The 22285-nt window shown below is 31.8% G+C and overlaps 1 protein-coding gene across 1 annotated transcript in view; it reads left to right on the top strand.

Annotated features, from left to right (window-relative positions):
* The window catches only part of LOC118198026 (neuroligin-4, X-linked-like), a 559965-nt gene that overhangs the window by 360731 nt on the left and 176949 nt on the right, over positions 1-22285 (top strand). The window contains exon 2 of the mRNA XM_085813114.1: positions 18865-19017. Coding sequence (XP_085669240.1) covers positions 18865-19017 — 153 coding nt within the window. The remainder of the gene's footprint in view (positions 1-18864; positions 19018-22285) is intronic.

Here is a 22285-nt window from a genome sequence, read left to right as displayed (position 1 = left end):
CTTGCATGTATAGGGGGGAGGATAACACAAGTACTATGACATTTATTGTATGCTCATATCAAAGTACAAATAGGTTAATATTCAGATATATTCGGCTAAAAATTATTAAATCTAAAACTATATAAATAAGAATAATAAAACAGTGTTTGAAGTCAAAACATTGTTGGTTGTTTTGATGATTGGGAGAAAATATATACTATAACCAACTCGCATTTCATTGAATAAATAATGAAATCTCGGAATTATTGTCTCAAATGACAGAAAATGTAAAATGCGGAAGGCCGAATTTCACTATTTCAGACGTATTGGGTAAAGTTATGTAAAAATCACAAACGAAGGGTTTTTAAACTGTAATTAAAATGAATTTAAACGATAGTAATTTGATATTTAGGAACACAGATTAATATTTAAGACAGCATGTCGAGTACCGCCTTTTTTAAAGATACACATACGTTACTCTTCTTTGAGAATAAACCGATTACGCATTTTAGGATTCGAATATGTTTACCTTAAGCTATAGGAACTGCTGTTTCACGGATAATAAGAATAAATAAGATTGGGAGCAAAAATGAGGCCAGAAGATATCACATTAACATTTTAAGAAAATTAAAAACAATGGATCCTTATCCAACATTTTGTTTAAAATACATTAAAATAATACTGTTTCTCCTTGCAGTGTTTTTCCAGCTGACGCCATTTTATCATTTTTTTGAAGCGTTGCTAAGATATATTTTCAAATCTTCGTCCATTGTTGTATTTCAAGGGTTTTAAGGTTGGATAATGTCTTGTAGTTTTAATTTGTTACTTTTGTTGTTTTATTTCATTTTTAGTTTAATCTTTTAAATTTATTGTTCCTATATCGCAGTTTTCATTTAATTAATTCATACAGTCATCCAATTATTAGTCTTTTTATTTATTCATAAATGTATAAAACGATTGTTTAGAAATGCCGAAATTACTCAGAATTTTTTTGCAACAGTTCCCGTTAAGAATAACTGATAACAAACTAGAAAAACTTATAAAGTTGTTTTATAAGAAAGATGATCAAAATGCTCATAAGAGTTGGATTAAAAATATTAATAGGTTAATGAGTAGTTAAATAACTGATATTGGTCCACCAGCGGCCGAGCGGTAAAGTCCCTGAACACTAGTAGTTCGGTTCGAGGTTCGAATCCCGCAAACGGGATAATAACTGATAATAAAGTATTTATATGTCATAAGTGTTTAACATATTTTTATTTAAAAGAAGATTTAAATTCAAATGCTACTGATTATGCTCACAATGGGCCTGTAAAAAATTATAAACTTAAAAACACATGAAAACATAAAAAGAAGGAAATAAAAGCACATTTAATTAAGTCCCTCGATAGTAATATAAAAGTCAAAAATGCCTGGAAATATGTAAAATTCTAAAAGCTCTTCGAGAGTAATATTTGTAATTTATGAAGTTTTCCCATCTTTTTTGGAAAAAATGGATACATGTCTATCAAATCCAACAAATTCATACACAATGAAATACCAAAAGCATGATGTCTATAGTTTTCCTTATAACACTGAATATGTTCTTGAGATTTCCAAACCACCTGTTATTTACAGAGTATCTCATGCAGTTCCATGAATTTGCATACATGTTACCGCTAAAGTGCGAAAGTCGTTAATGTGCATATCTGCAGATTAACTGATTTGCTTCATTGAAGAGCGGAGTCAAGAGTTTTTCGCATTTTACCTAGAGTAATTTACACATTTAACGTCTTCCGTATCGTTAAAGTTCAAAAGTTTGTTTCTCTCAATTCCTATTCCTCTCCCTCTACTTTACATATTAGCTACTATGCGCTCGTTAAACTGAAAATATGATATTTGCTGGAGCAACAGCAACGCGTTTCTGTACACTTAAATTAACATAATGTTATTTTTTTATTTTTTGATATATAAGAAAATCAAGTTAATACAATGAAACAATCAACAGATTAGTTGACTGGCGACACTTTGAACTTCATAACATTTGAATTTTGCGAGAAGCACACCTAATTTTGATAAATTCAGATTTGCTGTAGAATTTTCTGAAACCTTGCACGATCAACAATTTAAAAGTGTCAGTGGCGGCTGTTTTAACAAAAACATTGCTCTTGTTCCAGAGAAGATCTTGTTTTCACTTTAACGAGTGTTTTGCACGTAATGTGCAGATTATCTAGGTAATTTGCAGATTACCTTGTAAGGATCCTAAGTTTTACTAACGTTTATTTTATTTTAAATCTTTACTATCACTTCTTATTTTCTACTTCCGGCCAGAATTAAAAGCTTTAACTTATTTATGCAAATTTGTCTTGCGAACGCCAAGTACTTAAGTTGTGGCTTTTTGCCAAGCAAGAGAAAGGAAGGAATTGTTAGAAGCAGGCCGCTGGCCATAGTAGTTTTACTCGTTTGCTGGTTGCCTTCAAGGTCAGAGGTTTAATCCTCTTGATAATTTTAAACGTATCGTAGTTTTAGCAGCTCTCTGTAGTACCTACGGCTTTTTGTTAATTAACGGCCAATCTTGAAGTTAGGCACTTGTATATTAATCCAAAGTTAGTTTTAGTTATAGTTTTAGTTAATATTTTTATATTCTTACGTTCAGACCACAAGTGGTTGGTCTCTGTATTCCGAAGTTCCGGAAAGCTCTGTAAAGATAGAAAAATAAAGGGTTTCGTATACCCTTCCTGAGTGTATTGTCTGCTTCACAATTTATTGAACATAGCTTGAGTAAGCTCACTGTTCCGAGTCAGGACAGTTCATGTTTCCAAAGCAAGTAAAAAGGAATACCAGTCCTGATAACCTAGGTAATTTGCAGATTACCTAGGTAATTTGAGAAATGAAATAATTTTCTGTATTTAAACGGATCACTATAGTTAATCTGCAGATAAGCTAGATAATCTGAATAACATACTTATTAAGCAAATAGCATTCGAGGAATTCAAGCATGTCATTAGAAAGATATATATGCTTGTCACATATGGAAGAAGAAAATGATACCTTATGCTGCAGCTGATAAAAGGAAAGTTATATACCATTGCCGTTTAACCAGAAAATATACAGGACCAGCATATAATATTTGTAATTTCATTTATCAAATGCCTAATTTCATTCCAATAATAATTCATAGATTAGCAAGCAACGATGCACATTTATTTGTAAAAGAACTTGGCTAAAACCAATTAAAAAAAATTCGAAATACCGAAGAAAAATATCTTTTATTAAAAATATCTAATGTGCAGACTACATGACTTCCTAGTATAGCTTAAAATTATATACAAATTATATATATATATTTTGCCGCAATTCAATTAAATTTATTTCCTCGAGTTTCATTAGAAATATTCTCTAATGAAATTCAAGATTAATTGGAGATATATTTCTTGTTCAAGCATTTCAGTTCTCACATCTAATTTTAATTGCAAAAATTGTTAAAAAATAATTTTTGCAATTAAAATTAGTTTCTGCGCAAAAACAAGTAAATCGTGTAGCGGGTAGGATGACAAAAATTTTGGAACACAAAATTCAAATTTAACTTTAGGTCATGCTGGACAAAAAATGTCATAAAAGTTGATGCACCAACTGACATAATTCACTATTCTACAAAGAGTTCCAAAAAACGGTCTGTTTAGGCCTAACGCTATTTAAACTTTTGAATTGTTAATAATTCTACAATTATTTATGCAAATTAACTAAAGACATAAAATTCTTAATCTGACGAATAAATTCTTAAAGGACTTCTTAATAGGACATAAAAACAACATAATTCGATCACTTTTAAAGTAACAAATGCAAAGTTTACCAATATATAGGAACGTACATTTATTATATCTAGAAATTTCAAGATTTTAATGTGGTAAGAAATTAAGTCTTATTAGAAAAAAAGGTGTTTATTATTAGATTACATGAATTCTGAAGAACGATATACCGAAACAAAATTATCACCTGAAGAAAAATTCGATAATACATTAAATGAAAATAAATGTTCCACTGAAGAACATAAGCAAGCCGAAACATATGGAATGAGTTTGAGATTAAAAATTTAGGTAAATATACAGATTTATATGTAATTCATTCAAATTGCAGAAAACGATAGCGAGACAACGATGGTAGACTCATCCATTTTCAAAAATTATAGCGAGACATTTTTTCGCATGATATAATTATTTAAATATTTACATTTTTAAATTCATCCATTTTCTAAAACTTTTTTGTGATTTTTATCCTCGTAGTAGTTATAAAAAAATCAAATTTTTATACAATTTGCCCCATTCATTTTTTAAAAATCTTTAAAATCTTTTACAGACATTTTTCATTAATTCATCTTTAAGACTTTTTTATTTTGACCCTCAAAGTGGGCTAACTCGATCGTGATTGTTTTTAATATAGAATTTATTCTCATAATATTTTGGGGTATTTGATTTATATTTGAACTGATTTAAACCTCCAGTTCAAGAGTTTGAGCCTATAACTAGTGGCAGATGAAAAGAAAATATTAAAATTGTTAATTTAGACATATCTTATTAATTCTTTATTTTTTAATATTTTCTTATTAGAAAAATCACATTTCCTTTTTATTACTCTCAAAGTATCACGGGCCGGGTCTTTATTAACTACTTATGTAGTAAACGAAATTAAATAAATAGATAAATGTTCACCCATAAGAGCTAGTATGGTCACTTAAAACGAAAATATGCTTAGAATTTACAAAAAAAAAAAAAAAAAATCTGAAAGGTTTTAGATTTTAAATAAATTTCAGTTCAATATCAATGTTGCAAAATAGATTTTAAATGAGCATATCTTTAGAATTTCCGATACACAGTTCCGCGCGCTGGAGATAAAAAGTTTTTTTTTTTCCTCCGTAGATTGTTCGCATTGCTCGCTCTCAAATCGTTGAGTTTGTTACTCAAAAATTCGTTAAAGTTTTACAAAATATAAAATCGATGATAAAACAAATTCCAAACTTCAAATTTAGTTATCCAAATGTCCTATTCGGAATAGGATTATATCATTCAAAATTCTATGGCTCTATGTACCGTTGTTTTATCACAATGCGAGAAATATACATACATTCATGCAGATTTTTCATTATTTAATTTCTTCAAATATAATGCAGGACTCCAACATTTGATAGCAACAGTTTGACAAGTGAAACGTACATTTATAGTGATTCAACGCAAAATAGTAATAGTTCAGGGAAAAAGTCCCTTTGGTCTAAAAAAGGGGGGGAAGGAGCACGATCAGCTAAATAGACTTGTTCAGCGTAGCAAAAGAAAACATGCTTTATATATAGTTATGAAAATATGTGGCACTTTTTATTATTGTCAAATATCGTATATATAAATTTTTAAAAGTAAAAACTTCCAAACATTTTTTAAATTAAAAATTTTTTGAATAACAGTCTGAGGAAACGAGGCACATTAAGTATAAAGCATTGCCAATGACTGGATAAAGTTTTGGTCTAGAAACAAAATATAAGAAAGATGCAACTTCAAATCTATATTTGTTAATTACCTAAGCATTTAAAAAAATATATTCCTAAATGAACGTTTTGTGCGCTTTTATGAAGTGAAATTTTTCTGCATAAAAAAATTGAAACTTTTTCGTTCTCTATTAAAATAATACTGTTAAAATACTATTAAAATAAGTCTTGTTGTTGTGTTATGAGTTATCTCACTTATCTGATAGTAACATCAGAACAAGTCCATGAAATTCATCGTGGCAAGGAGTCAAAGACTGCGCCAGTCGTTGACAAATGTCTTGAGCACCTTACAGGTGACAGTATGACTTTGCTAATTTCCGCCCTCTCCCCAATTCTAAGAGCACCCTAGGGCGGACGGATGCGAGGGTCTCCCACCTCTATTACCCTACCCACAACCTCCTGAGAGGATTTCCTGCTTACCTGATATTTAGAGTGTCCCCATGCCGCATAGACACTGTACAAACATACATGCCTTATCTGAGATTCGAACCCGCTCCCTTCGGTATGGCAGTCAGAGTCATTAACCACATTCCTAATATGTTCTTCATGCTGTCTTCAAAATAAGTATTAATGATTTGAATTCATGGGTTTTTGTTTGTGCTATCTGAATATAGTCTGTTATATTCCAGCAATCTTCTCAAATAATTAATTACACGTTAGTACTTTTAATTAGATAAAAGCCTCGATAATGATCAAACTATCAAATGAACTATCAAATGTAATAAAGTATTCAAGAAATTAGTTCTCAAGTTCAACTTCTCTTATTTGTACTGTTAGTGAATACAGTTGAATACAGTAAATTCTAACACATTTGGAAGGTAATAGAATACGTTTACTTAGCTTTTAATTGAAGTTATTAATATGTGCGTGAAGCGCAGAAAACAAAACGCGAATATGAATTATTCTAACTGAAGCAATTCTCTTACATAATTCTCTCATCTTCTTCCCTTCCCCGTAGGGAATGTCATCAGAGGAAGCATTTGTTCTACCCAAGAGTATCGTAGGACGACGTCCTTTAATTACTCTTCGAAGCTACTCTTTTGCGGAAATGACGAGAAACGACCACATTTTCCAGCTTCATATGACTGTTTCTAATATCCCTCGAGCAATGAAATGTCCAAGAAAGTATGACCGCACGAAACAGCCGAAAAATGCTTAGAACTTGAGACTTTAGAATAAATGCATCGTTGAGCTGTAATCGTCATTTTAATAGCAGTGGGTGGTGGAAAGCAAGTTCGGAGTAAGAAGAGAATTTTCCATAGAATGATGTCCAATTAAGAATTAAATGGTCCATAACTGGCACAGATTCTTCCCCAAAATTTTGACCTTTCCCTTTTGTTTGATCTTTTCAGCAGGGAATGATTTCCTGTACCCGTAAATGACTGAAGGAAGTGTGAGTGCAGACAGTTTAGAGTATTTTCAAAGTTACGTAGTAAAACCTCAAGAAAGAATGATGACAGCAAATCAAGAAATTTAACTTCTGCAGAAGGAAACCTGTTGACAAAAATATATGAATTTTCAAGTTAATAATGTATTTTCCTTTCGATCTTAAAGGCCTAAAGCACCTCTTAAAGCCTGGCAGTGGCTAAAAATGATAAAGAAAAACGATATTAAATTTCAATAAATACTTTGGTGTTATGGTGTTATGAAATAGTATGGTATTCAGGAACCATCAACTACAAAACTGTGTGTTTTTATCAACTACAACTGCAATTTTCAGTTGCTTCATTTTGAATAGCAAATATTACTCATAAAATCATAAAACGATTGAACCTATATTAAATCTTTTGTAATTTGGTTTGGCGAGACAGAAAAGTAAAACCATTATTCCAATAGTACTTATACTAGCGGAAGTACCCGATTGCCAGTTAGGTTAGATTGAGAGTAATGAATCTAACAGCAGAGAGAAAGATACCGCTGTAATCCTTTTCTAATAACGATGCAAAGAATACGATTTAGAGTCATACATTTTTCAGTCTTATGCGAGATGGAACCCACATAAAAAATGTCGATAGAAAAATAAACTAATTATATCAGTAACAAGGACACGCAACTTTTAATGATTTTTGTGTTTCTAATCAAATGGTCGTAAAAGCTCAAATTCCTTCCAATACTTCACCCATATTCAATTTTAGTCGATTAAATGTGGCAAAAAATTTATCATAATTGATCAGAAATCAATAACGCGAATAAACAAACAAACACACATTCTTCTTTATATACAGATATTTCGTAAAACTTACAAACTTTTAATTAACAGACTCTACGATTTGAAAACGAGCAATAGGAACACTTTTTGAAATAAAGCATTTTTATCTCCAGCGCGCGAGACTGTTGCCACTTGGAAAAATGAGTGCGAAGATTTAGTTGTTTCAGAGTTTTTAATTAATATCTCGGCTGATAAAAGCCGTACAGAGTACGAAATCGGATTTTAGATATATTAGCATTTAAACATTAATATTTTAGAAGACTTTAAATTCAATAAGAAATATGACTCTATCTATAATTAAGGCAGATTAACAATGCGGTTAAGGTGATTAACAATGATATTAGTTACTTTTTTTAGAAATATATTGCCTTAGCATAAATCAGAATAAAGTAAATCTATATTAGTAATATGGTATTTGCTCGAATTAATGTTGCCAGCATACTACATAATGAAAAATTAAGAGTATCAAATGTAATAATATATTATAATGCATAAAATGATTCTGAATTTCAAAGACTGAGAATGAACACAGCTTTGTCGTAACTTTATCAAAATTAAATTGAAATCAAAACTAAATTAAATTGAGACTGGAAGAAGTTTGGCATTGCTTCTCAAAATCATAATCGTTCATTAAAAAACTACATTCCAAATTATTAGAAATAATCAGTCAATAACATAACACACATTCCCTACACGGATAATGCAAAGCTTTGAAATCCTAAATCTTGTGGTTTTTAAACTCAAAGCCCTAATCAAGCATTAAACGGTAGTGTTTTTAATCCACTATATATTCTTGCATTCATATGCATAATTTGCTAGTTATCTGCAAAGTTTCGAGTTTTTAGATTCTGGAAGCTTCGAAAGCTTTTTTTGGGCAGGGCATCAGACTGGTAGTTTTATCTACGGTAAATTAACATTCCCTGATGATTTTTCATAATTAATATGGTTTGATATTTAGAAACGTATTATTTCGGTACATTATTTTGATGATATATATATTTGGTAGCTTAGTATTTTTCCCGACGTTTAATGTTAGTACGAGTCAGTATCCTTCAAAAAGTGATTCTCAGCTGATTAATCTTCATATTCTGTGAAGGTTTTAAATAATGAAACTAAAGGAAAGGGGGAAAATCGAGTAACGATTGATTTAAAGTGCAAAGAAAAATTTTAAACACTGTACGTATTATAAACTTGGATCGTAAAAATATTAAAAATATGAAAATTATTGTATTAGTCATTTATATGGAACTAGCGGTTGAGAGTAATTATCTAACAATAAAGAGAACGATTCCACTGTAATCCTTCTCTAATTATTGATCTATGATGTAAGAAAACCGGGTGAGGGTTTTTTCTTCTGTTACGAGTTATTTTTATTAAAATCCTGACATCATTAATATCCGCTAGCGTATTTCACCTATATTCAATTTTAGTCGATTAAATGTGACAAAAACATGTATCAAAATTGACTAGAAATCAGTAAACAATTCGAAAAAATAATTGTTATGTAGAGAAATTATCTGATAGCGTTATAAAAAATTAGGTGAATGATTTTATGATTTATGGAAATTTAAATTTTATTTTGATTCTGAATTATTTAATTTAAGGCTTTAATTTTGGGGAAAAACAGATGCTTCTGGAAATATTATTTAGTTTAAAAGAGTATTATTTATTTTCCTCTATTTGTAAATCTTGTACAAACTTTTATTCATTGTGAAAGAAGCAGGGAAAGGGAGGCAATTTTCGCCAAGTCATGATTTCGCGCGCTTTAGAATGTTCGAGAAAGAATTTTCATTGTTAGTTGACCTTAAGATAGGAAAGTACGTGACGGAAAGGTCAAAGGTTGCTACTTGTCTTTCAATGAAAGTCATTCAGGTTTTTGGCGATTGAGGGTCCGGTTGTTGGCTAAGTGAAGAAGGGCGCGCATGCGCGATCACCCTTATTTCCGCATTCTGGAGTTGAAAACGAAGATTTTGCCATAATTAAGGGGGCGATAAGTGAAGCCATAGTGGGAGCCCGTTTTGTGAAGGAGACGAAGGGAATTCGAGTTGGATACAGACTTACTTTTTCACTCACTCTCGGACTGACTCGCTGATTTTCGGGCTTGCTGGACAAAATGTAATTACGAAGCGGGATGTTTTCCGGCGGGGAGCGGCAAAATATGCTCCCCGGCCGCGTTTGGTTAAGAGGCGAGACACACTTACTCTGGACTCGCTTAGGCACTCTCTGACTGACTCGCTGATTTTCGGGCTTGCTGGACAAAATGTAATTACGAAGCGGGATGTTTTCCGGCGGGGAGCGGCAAATATGCTCCCCGGCCGCGTTTGGTTAAGAGGCGAGACACACTTACTCTTGACTCGCTTAGGCACTCACTGCTTGGATTCGCTGACTTTCGGGCTTGACGGACTTGTTGACGGAGACTGAGAAAAAACTTGTGAGTGTTGCGAAGGAGAAAGGAAAAGATTTAGTCGGCATCGAGCTGTGCTTCCGGCGGGGAGCGGCAATTATGCTCCCCGGCCGCGGGTTTTCTCAAAAATGCGAAGAAAAAAAAACTGTTGAGCGAATAACAAAAAAAAAATTAACAGAGACTTGGGTCTCTATCTGTATCGGCAAAAGTCAGGACGATGTCCTCTGAACTCCGACTTGAAAACAGAAGGAATTATGTCACCTTAGTCAACTGGAAGCCTGCGTTAGCCGTTCTCTAAAATGCCTAGCTTAATTGTCTACGTTTTCCTTGGTGGAGCTGAGAGTCTAGGCAGACAGCCGTGCGGTGTAAGCTGTTCTCTTGCTTCCAGTGGGAATAATTTTCTTCTATGGAAACCAGTAGCAGGCGTAAGATTTGACGGTATAGCTGATGTAATTTATTGTCGTGCCGTTCGAGTCTCTGTCTTGCGGATTTGCCAAGTGACGTAAGGATAGAGCTAAGATATGAGCTCTCCTCCACTTCAAGATGTCCACTCAAGATAAGTATTATTTTTTTTGGTGTGTTGGAACTTTAGGCAAGTTTTTTCAAAAACGTCCTTAGCAGTAAAAACAACGTCGAATCTAAAATTTAACTCTCAGGCCATAAATTGTTTCCCTTCCCTTTCTTTTAAATCACCAGACAAACCTTAAGTTTTTTTTATGAATTTAAATGAACAGACTCTCAGATGAGGTTAAGATTTTTTTTATTGTGTTGTAATTGAATAAACTGATATTTAATCTGGAACCTCTTACAGTATGTTTTCTTTATATATTTAATATGAACTTTTCCTTTATATCTTGTATATGTTTTATGTTTTGGATCCTCTCACGGCGCGGTCCCGGAATGCATTTTTTTCACAACGCAAAAATGCTGTACACGTTTCACTATACGATTACTACCTTTAACGGCAAGTAGTTTCATATTTAACATTTAACAATATAGGAATTTCAGATATAACATGGTACCTAGAAGTAAAACTATTTAACCTTGGGGTCGAAACATTTCTTCATAACATAATTGATGTTCTGCAGCAAGCAAACGATTGAATTTTTTTAGACAAAAGTGGACGTCTACCTCTCCCAGGACTCAGAAAAGAATTGTAGAAAGTTTGGTGACGATAGCTAAAATAGAGACTGAATTTATCGCGAACAAAGAAATACACAAACAGACATTCTTCTTTATATTGTTGCGTGCGAACGGGTTCGTAATAAATTGAATGCAGAAGTCCTATGAAAAGTGAATAAAATTTATTATTTTCGCAACAAATAAAACAAAATGCTTAATGTCCTCAGATATTCGTACAATATTTCAATATCTCGCAGCAGGTGTCTTTTAAAATACGAAAACGTTCAACAGAACTAATTCAAAATAGAGAAAGCTAATCCGATTTCACCGCGAATTCGCTACAGTAAGCAACAACAGTTTTCTAAAAACTGAATTTAGATGTTTTGATCCCGCGTTTTATAAGATTTTTAAATGCACGAGAATTTTCTCGATTTTCTGGTTAGCAAAAGAGTACAATTACTAGATATCTATTCATCAAATGCGTGTGCTCCTGTATTTTTAATTTTTCCGGCGTAGCTTTCTCTTCAAATAAGTCTTGTGTTGCATTGCACAGTAATATAAAACAATTTTAATTAATTTAAAAATAGCTAATTCAATACAAAAACTGTAACACTATGTATAGATAATACCATTTCATGGGCTTAAAAATTGAAAATTATAACCGTTCTTAAAATAAAGCAAATTATTACCAGGAAAATGTTTTAGTTTATTCACAGTTATCAGCATTTTTTATTTTTATATACAATAATATGATATTTTAGGCAAATATGGAATTTTACAGAATATTTTCCGATTTTATTACATAGAAATAAAATTTATTATAACAGTTACATTAGTATAAGCTGTAGCAATAACAATTTCTAATCTTTCATGAAAAATAATGAAGTTAGTGGCAGAAATCCAATTAATCAAAACCCCTCAAAATTGATTAATGGAGAATCGATAGATTGTTAACAATATTTCATGATTCATTTGATTTAACATAATTTATTTAATGAGCCCATAAAAAAGAGTAATAACTCAATTATTAATAATAAGTGCTTAAGAAGGAAAATCATTAGCCAAATTTCGTCAGAAATAATATTATAAATTCTGTCTTTGAACGTGAAGTATCGGTTTACGCTAGGATGTATCTCAAGATTCTAAACCGTCCATATTATTAAAATTCTTTAAAAGTCTACATAATAAATTTTATTTGTTACGAATAGCATAAAAAATTCTCGGCGCCAAGAAAATGGTTAGTGAGAAAAACAAAAGTATTTGAATAAAATTAATTGTGAATTAGATATCCGTAAAATTAATTGGGAAGCTTATGTTGATCTTTATAATGTTTTGCATTGAAATGGATGTTTAATTTTACCGATGAAAAGCTTGGATTAATGCTTGCATAAATGTAAAGATTGTAGGACATCTTGCCATTTATAGAATTCAATTTTAAGTTTCATTCTACGCTGAAATTAAGATTAAAATTTATGATGAAATGATTTCTCATTTTAGTTCAAAGATCCCCGCCGAACATAAAATTTAAAGAATATATATTTATTAATTTGAGATGAATGTTTGTCAAATTTGAAAACATAAAATTAGAACTTGTAAATGAAGTTTTTTCCTACTATTGTTAGTTGTGAAGTGCTTCCATTTTGTATTATAATGGCAACAATCCTTTTGATTTGTTCAGAAGAATATATACACCACTTCGAGGAATATTGTCAAAAGAACATACATATGCTTGCAAACATTCTGGTATAATTGGAAAAGAAATCTAGAAATTAATAAATGTTCAATAAAATAAAATGAATTAAAATAATTTCAAATTGTCAGCTGTATTCTTTCATTGTCAATTGAATCAATATCGTCTGTTGTATATTTTTATTAAATAAATTCCATTTCCACGTATGCGAAAGAAAACAAAACTTTAATTATATAAATATGTGATACAAAAGATAAAAGTATTTTTTATTAAGATTTAGTATCATACTAGTAATAACTTCTCGTTCCATATAAATGTCTGCAAATTAAACGAATTAAATCTATTCTGTCATTTTCAAAATATTCTCTAATATCGCACTAATATCACTAATATCATAATAATAGTGCACTAATATCGCATGTTTATATAATGTATATACAGTGTCTCACAAAAGTGATGGGACACTTGTGCTTTACGAAAGGAAACTGTAGTAAAATAAATTAAAATAACATGTAAAAATTTTTTGTGTTTCATACTTAAATTTAGTAACAATTATTACATAACATACATTTTCTCAAAATATTAAAATAGAAATTTAATAAAAATACAATTGTTTAGAACGGAGCAAAAAATGGCTCACATAAGTGATGGGACACTTACTTTTCCATCAAACATTTATCCAAAAATTTTACTTCTAAAAATGTTTTAATATTTTGTTGGATTTTCTTTTACTTTTAAAACGTGATTTAATCTTCTTGGGATGGATTCGACTAATTTTTTTGTGATTTCTGGAGTGATTTTACCCCATTCTTCTTGAAGCAATGATTTTAATTTTGTTTTGAAGAAATGGTGTGTTTGCGAATTCTTGATTCCAATTCTTGCCAAATATTCTCTATGGGATTTAAGTCTGGAGATTGTGGTGGTGTTTTTATTATTTCAGGACAGTTATACAGCAGCCAGAGTCTAACGTTCAAAGCAGTGTGCTTGGGTCATTGTCCTGGTAGAATTTAAAATCGTTATGAAGGGTCAATTTTCGTGCTGAAGATTTCAAATTTTGATTTAAAATGTCAATATACTTGTACTGATCCATTATACTGTCAATAAAAACAAGATTACCAACTCCAGCGGACGACATACACCCCCATACCATAACTCCTCCTCCACGATGTTTTACTGTTGGCATCAAGTTCTGTTTCCGAAATTCTTTCCTGGGTTTTCTGTACACCAAGATTCTACCGTCAGAACCAAATATATTAAATTTACTCTCATCAGCAAATATAACTTCATTCCAGTAATCAGAGTTCTTATTTATGTTGGATTTTGCGAAAGCCAGTCTGAGTTTTCTATTCTTTTCACTTACGAAAAATTTTTCCTGGCTGCTCTACCGTGATATCCAGCAGATCGAATTACTCTTCCAATAGTCTCAGGATTAACAATTACTCCATATAATGCTTGTAAATCAGCAGCAACTTTAGGAGCACTCATTCTTGGATTTTGTTTAATATTGCTTTGATGGTCGGCCAGGTCTTCTTTTATCCTGAATCATATGATTCTTTTTATATCGTTTAATGATATTGAAAACTATTGAATGACTCATGTTAACTGTTTCAGCAGTTTCTCTAATAGATTTTTCACGTTCACTATGCAAATTAATAACTAATTTTCCAATTTCAGGCAAAGTTTCTTTTCGTTTAGCATTCATGGCTGCACAGAGCTAAAAAACACAAAAATTACAAAACAAACGGGAGAGAAAGACTGCAGAAGATTTTATAAATTATTGCTAATTGCTTTTGAGTAAAAAATAAAAGCCCCAAAAATATTTTTATTGTAGTACGTAGTAGTATCTAATGGTGTCCCGTCACTTATGTGAGCCATTTTTTTGCTCCCTTCTAAACAATTGTATTTTTATTAAATTATTATTTTAATATTTTGAGAAAATGTATGTTATGTAATAATTGTTACTAAATTTAAGTATGAAACACACCCACAAAAATTTTTTACATGTTTTTTTAATTTATTTTATTACAGTTTCCTTTTGTAAAGCACAAGTGTCCCATCACTTTTGTGAGACACTGTACCTTTCAAAAGTTAATACCAAATGATGTGAAACAATTATATGCCAAAAATTTGGAACTATGAAGTGTGTGCAATCGAGGTGTAGATCTGAATCACAGTGAAACTTCCGTTATACTGGTAGATGCAAATATTGGAAGATAACATGAACGTGCATGTATGTGTATAATATACTATTGCTGTCTTTGACTTGCAATATTAGCTGAAATAATAGTTTTAGGAATAAATAAGTAAGACTTCCTCAGAAGTGAAGATATACACTGCTACAGCAGATTCTAACAGTTAAGTGACCAAGTAGACTGCTTCCAACTGAACAGAGCAAAAATTATAATTTTCTAGAGTGATAATCTTATCAGTATGTAAAGATTAATTTAGAAAATTAATTGCTGAATTTAAACATGCACAAAGAGATTCTGACATATACAGAGATTTTCTCTTAAAATGATTCATATTAGAATCTATGTGAACCAGAATCAACATCAAAAGATGTTGATTTTACTCATAGACTGATACTCCAGAATATTAATTGGATAATAACATGGATATTAGTATAAAATTATAATGTGCTATTTTCCGATATTTAGATAAAGTTATATTAACCATAATTATTATGTCATATACATAAATTCAGAAAAAAGCCGCAATGCACACAGTTACATTGATGAATGTATAAGCAATAAAGGTATTTTACAAAGAACTAAAGTTTTTAGTTTTAGAAAAAGGTATTTATTAAAAATATCTAAATAAAATATTTATTTTGTAAAACTTAATTACCAAATATTCATAAAATGTTTACTATATGCATAAAAACGTATTTGATTGTAAACAAATACCGAACGTTTTGCTCACGTACAGAATTGTTTCATTCGGTACTTAATATTATCCTTCAATCGTAACGCCAAGCAATATTTTCCTAGAAATTTATAATGAAATTCGGATGTATTTCTCACTTTCTGTCTGCATACATTCGCCAACGAGGCGTCTGGTTCACATAGAAAATGTTCTTATCAGCTAGTAATGCCGCTTTAACGGTTCTGATTCACTTTTCCTGCCAAACGTGTCTCCAGCGACTGTCAAAATTCAGTACGTTATTGTCACCGTATGGTTAAATTGCCCACTTTTGCAGTGAGCAGCTTTTGAGCCAAAAGTGACTGATATCCTGGTATAGAGTCTGAGGCAACAAAGTGAAGTGGCGCTTTTAATTAAAAGCAAGAAGCAAGAAGAAAGAAAAACCAATCTAGACAACATTAAGCATAAATCAACGCACGGATAATACGACTGCAACTCTACAAATTTTACATCTTAAAGTTGGCACATTTCTTTAGCCGCTATGCATTTTAAAATTATACACAAAAAGTGAGAAATTATATGTACACGCATGGAAAATTACAATGGCATAATACAAAACAAAAAATAAAAGATACAATATAAAAACACAATATAAAAGATACGATATAAAGGATTTAATATAAAAGATACAATATAAAAGATTTAATATAAAAGATACGATATAAAAGATTTAATATAAAAAATACAATATAAAAGACACAGTTTAATATGTAGAATATAAAAGAAGTAAAACAATAAAATTTCTATGAATTTGGTTGTATCAGATGTACGCTAACTTTTAATAGCAACATAATTTAATATTTTTATGTAATATTAAGATTTGCAGCATGGCAACATCTAAGAGGAAGTAAGTCTTTTAATTATAACATACTTTTCCCCTCCAAATTAAAAAATACTTTTGAATTTTTTATTTTTTTCCATCGTTTATAAACTCATTTCTTTTATAATTGTGACATAACTTGAATAAACCCCAAATTTTTCAATCACTGAAATGTTTCAGATTAAAATTATTACATTTCAGCTTGTAGAGTCATTAAAAATGAGCAATGCCCTCGCCGGAACTCGATCCTATACTTCTCGAATACACGCAGGCTGTGCTACCATTACAGAACTAAGGCATGCTGGAAGGAGGGAGACAATACCTTATATACTCCCCCTTTCAAAGAGCGACAGGGGATTAGGGGAACCACTCGCCAAATCCTGGTGATGACGAATTATTGTCCACCATGTTTTTAGTTCTGGCGCCACCTAAAGTACTTAGCCTCCTAGAGTCATTAGATTTTTTTTTAAGCAGGAGATGTGAGAAATGAGAAATGCCCTCACCGGGACTCGAACCCGGACCTCTCGAATACACGTTGAATGTGCTACCTTTATACTACGAAGGCATGAGGAAACAAATAAGCGCTATTAAAGCAATATGAAAATATTAATGATTATAACGATGGGTATAACTGCTGATGAATTTTTCTAAATCAACAAAATGTAATCACCAAGAAAGGGTGTAGTATAAATTTCTCTTGCACGGTTGCCCTATGTAGAATTACCTCTATTTAACTAGTTTAACATGTGCTCTTGTATCAGTTATGTAACTCTCTTAGTTACTAAAACTGGACTACCATCATTTCAGTAAGGTGCCTTAAATTACTAACCGCAACGGAACAGCCACTGTAAAACGTGTTTGCAAACTCCTTCAGAATATGAACAGTAAATAATAACTTCCGCCCAGAACGCGAGTTGCCCAATGAATGCTCGTGGCCACCACCTTATAATTAATGATGACTGCGATCATAATCATTCGCAGCGGAGATTGTTATTTAATCATCAAGGATTGTACCAATAATGCGAAAAGCAAACTCACGCCTCTCTGTGGGAGTCGAATGGAGTTTCTCGGTTGGCATAGTACTTTGAATAGCGTAGGCGTTTTGCGGCCACATATCGTTTCATACAGAGGCAACAGAGCGCTATTATTTGTCTGATTAATAGACTGCCCTGCCAGGAAATGATTCATATTTACAACAGAAATTCGTTGTTGCCTTGTCATGAAGGGGGGAGAGCTTTTCTAGGAAATTACTTTACTGCCGTAATCGTAGCTATCTTTCAATGCGGCAACACATCACGTGAAGATTTAATTTTTTTAAACATTAAAATGCTTGTCATTAATATGCATTATTTTAAATAATGTATGTCTTACTCAGTGTTTGAAGCAAAAGCGTATCCTTTCGCAAACGTATTTCCACAGATAAGCAGAGTGCTAAATTATAAAGTATTTTTCAGTTACTTTTAAATTAACAATGATAATGTTCCTCCACCCAAATTTTTCTCAAAAGAATATTTTTATTACAGAATTAATATCTGATTATTTTTACTGAATACGTGTTTGAATAAGGGAACTGCATAAATGAAAGATAGAAAAATCATTCGAAGGCAAAAATGTAGCTTCTTGTATAGTCACTACTCTTTTTGAGTATCAGTGAGAATATTATTATGTAACGTACAATATTATTATGCAGTGCGATAGGTGCGGTGGTTAGGCATGATGGCTACTATGTTGTACAGCTCAGGTTCAAATTGCAACAGATACCATCTATGTTTGCTTTTTTCCGACCCCCAATCTGGTATGTAATATCATTTTTTAATATGGGTACGGGAGGATAAAATTTCTAGTGACCTTTTGAACGATATGTTGCTGCTATTCCCAACCAATGCTTAACGGACAAGTGTTCAGAAATTAGGATAAAAAAATATTTAAGCGTTGTTTCAAATTATGAAATTTTCCAATAGGGTTTACAAATTGCAATCAAATATTTTATTTCAGCTTAAGATATTTGCACCTTATATATTTTGGAATAAAAATAACTCAGCAACAGCTACTTAAATATGTAACCCTAAAATTATAGCATATTGGTTTCTGAACAATGTGAAGTATAATTCGGATATTTCTGTGTAAGCAATTTGTTATTTCTAAGTAATTTATGCAAAAAATGCTCTTCGCTATTAATTGCTCTACATTTGCTTTTTCTTTGCAGTTCCGAGGAACGGGAAGTCGAAACTTCCGGTAATGGTCTTCATTCATGGAGAATCTTACGACTGGAATTCTGGGAATCCTTATGACGGCACTGTGATTGCAAGCCTAGGAAACGTCATTGTGATTACATTTAATTTCAGACTTGGAATATTTGGTAAGTTCATTTTACAATGACGTTTTTCTTTAATACTGGATAACGTATGTGTGCTTTTAACCGTCGTAACAGCTGCATTTTTTATATGCAACCGAACTAACATTGTGCAAGATAATTACAAAAGGCAGATGCACTTCGGAAGAAAGAATGTTTTGATTATTAAAATTGGTGCAATTTGAGTTAAATATTTTCCAACAACATCCCGGAATATCATTCTGATAGTATAAGAGAGATATAGGATAATAAACCCGAATACCTGAAGTGCGTTACAAATATCTAATAAATTAGTATTCTTGTAATTTAGAAGCAACTTTAACAAATGAAACTGCTTTGAAATTAAGAACGCAGTTTTGTTGTAGATTCATATAACATTGACTTGCTTTGTTATGTTGCGATATATGTGTCACAAATACGGTCAACTACCTCTTTACGGAAGTAATACCGGGGACGATGTGCACAATTAACACAAAATCGCGGATAATCACAGGGTATTTGAAACAACACAAGAGAATTAACGCACGCATAATTCACAGAAAAATGCTGTTAACAATTAAGCTGGATTTTAAACCAATAGAATTTAAAAAAATCCTCTACTTACCTAAATTAAATTGGTATTAAGTTCTCATTTTTTCGAGTGCGCACGAGCACCGTTTTTCTCTCTGTGTTTCTTCCTACCTTTTCTATGCTTCTTAATCATCGACAAGCAGAAAGCAAAATCAAGCAGCAGGCGCTCGCCAGCGCTCCTGCTTTTTGATTTTGTTTATATTACTCTTATAGTACTTGAACAGGTGTTATGATGAAAAGAAAATTAAGAGTTATACAATTTATTTGTTTTTAAAAAATTTACTTTTAACTGATGAACGTTGTTAAACGTTTTCATATTCCGGATTAAGCAAATTAGTATAGGTACGGTTGTGGATAAAAACAGCTCCGAAATACTAGGCCATTATTTGCCGTCGCTGCTGTTAGCCCAAGTACTCTTCATTCCTCTTTTAACATACAGTTTTTGTGATAGTAATTTTTCCATCATTCTGCAACAAACAATTTAACCTCTTTTTTTTAGATTTAGCTATTATAAAAAGAAAATATTTATAATAACTTTAAGAACCCAGCCTGTGCAAATTATTAATAATATTTAAGGTTTTTAATTAAATATCATGAATTTAATTACTTTTTCCTTGAAAATCAATCAGAATACAAATTTAAAGTATATTAAAAACGGCATTTGTTGGCTTTTAATCGCTTAGTTTCTAACTCAGTAATAGACAGTTTGATAGATAGTTTTAGTTTGAAAAAAAATTAATATCTTACGTTGTGTCGAATAGCAACACACGAGTTTTGTTATTGATGTAAATACACTTAACGGTGGTTAGAGATGATCAGTAATGAACTACTTTTAGTATTTATATGATGGAATCAATAATGAACTTAGTCGATGAATTAATGATCATAATTAGTATCTCAGAAGATAATCATCTTAGTTGATGAATCAATTTATCAATGATGAGCTGCTTTTAGTATTTCGTTTAACACAAGAATGATTTTGTTGAATAATATCTGAAGCGGTCTATCAAAATGGTAAAAACGGCGTTTTGTGAGAATTGTATGGTTTTGAATTTCCATGGTTAAATTCATAACACTTTTGAACGATGGCTCTATTCAGAGAGTCAAATGATAATAAAGAAATGTCAGAAGATTCTGAAGACAATTCTGTTGTACCCAAAATCTCAGAAATTTAAAAAAAAAGATTTTTTAAAATAACCAAAGACAGAAACTGCTGTAAAAATGAAGAAGAAGAAGAAGAGAAAACGAACCAATTTCCAGAGAATACTGGACAAGAGGAAAAAGATCGAAACAATGATTTACTAATTCCTATAACAGTACCAGAATTTAAATACCTGGAGAACGAATATAGGAAAGCTATTGATATAACAGTCACTGATCCAGCATTTACATTTATACCAGAATTTGTTCAGAAAATCACTATTAAGGCTAACGCTACATACTGAAGATAGCGTAAGATTTGGAAATGTGAAAATCACTAAAGATCGCAAACTTGTATTCCATGCAAGCTGGGCTAAAATTACAGAGATTACCTACTCGGAGATTTAGAGAAAACCATGGCAAGAAACGGAAACTGGCGATAAAGAAGAAACAACCTGGAAATTCCCAAAGAAAGCAGCAGAAATTGCTCCTGGAAAGACGATTGAAATTTCACACCGGAATAAATTTTCACTTCTAAGTTATATGGCAATAGAAAACGAATCAGATGTAGTGAAAGAAAATCTTCCTTCAACTATAATTAGCAATTCCAACTGGCGCGAGCTAAACAAAGAATTACTGGTGATTTGCACATATCAAGTTTCAAGAAGAGATGAAGAAAACTTCCTTTTTCATCTACGCGAAAAATCAGACTTACCGATCCTTAGGGGGTCAAAGTCAGCAGTAACGTAACATTCCTTCCGTATAAATCAATGTAATAGCTAAAAACCAGTAAAATTTATAGTTAAGAGAATTCCCAAGATTATTTCCGAAGAAGCCATGAATGATAGCCTTGTAGTCGGACACTTCCCTCGTCATACGGGTAAAAGAGATTTTGAAGAAGAATGGATGTATTACTGAAAAACTGCCGATATACCGATTTGAACTTGAGAGAACTGAAGAAAGGAAAGCTGTGTATAATTTAAACAACATTCTACGTATTAATGAAAGAAGAGAAGAATTCAAGCCGGAGAAAAATTGGCCATTCCAATGTAATAAATACCAGAGATTTTGCCAGAAACAGTATCTGTGCTTATGTGCTACAAAATGTATGAAATGTAGTTTAAACCACAAAAGTACTGAATGCCCTCTGAAGAATGAATACACATCTGGTAGTCTTTACTGCCGAGAACCTCATGTTGGCAATTATAAGGGGTGTCCCGAGTACATCAAGAACCTTTTGAAACCCCGAGAACAGCAGAAACAGACAGAACTATATATTCGAATGGCAGACGAAAATTTTCCGGAGCTGACGAAGAATTCCGAAGAAAAATCCCAACAGACCCGAAGTAAGTGTAGTGAGAGTATAGTAAAGTGTATGCTGAGGAACGGAGTATCAGGGATAACACAAGCTAGTGAACGCTTGCAACCAATCATGAATTTCAGGATTACAACGAGAAAATCATCTGTTACCTGTTGAAGGACTAACAAAAGACAAGTTAACGGCAGATATAAAAACTTATTTTTAAAAGCAGCAGAAATAATCATTAACCTTGCAGAAATATTC

The sequence above is a fragment of the Stegodyphus dumicola genome, chromosome 3, assembly GCF_044657685.1.
Source record: "Stegodyphus dumicola isolate Sdum_Otavi_A_Nest chromosome 3, ASM4465768v1".
Classification (NCBI taxonomy): domain Eukaryota; kingdom Metazoa; phylum Arthropoda; class Arachnida; order Araneae; family Eresidae; genus Stegodyphus; species Stegodyphus dumicola.
Note: the sequence above shows the minus strand (reverse complement) of the source record. Positions and strands in the feature narration are given on the sequence as shown.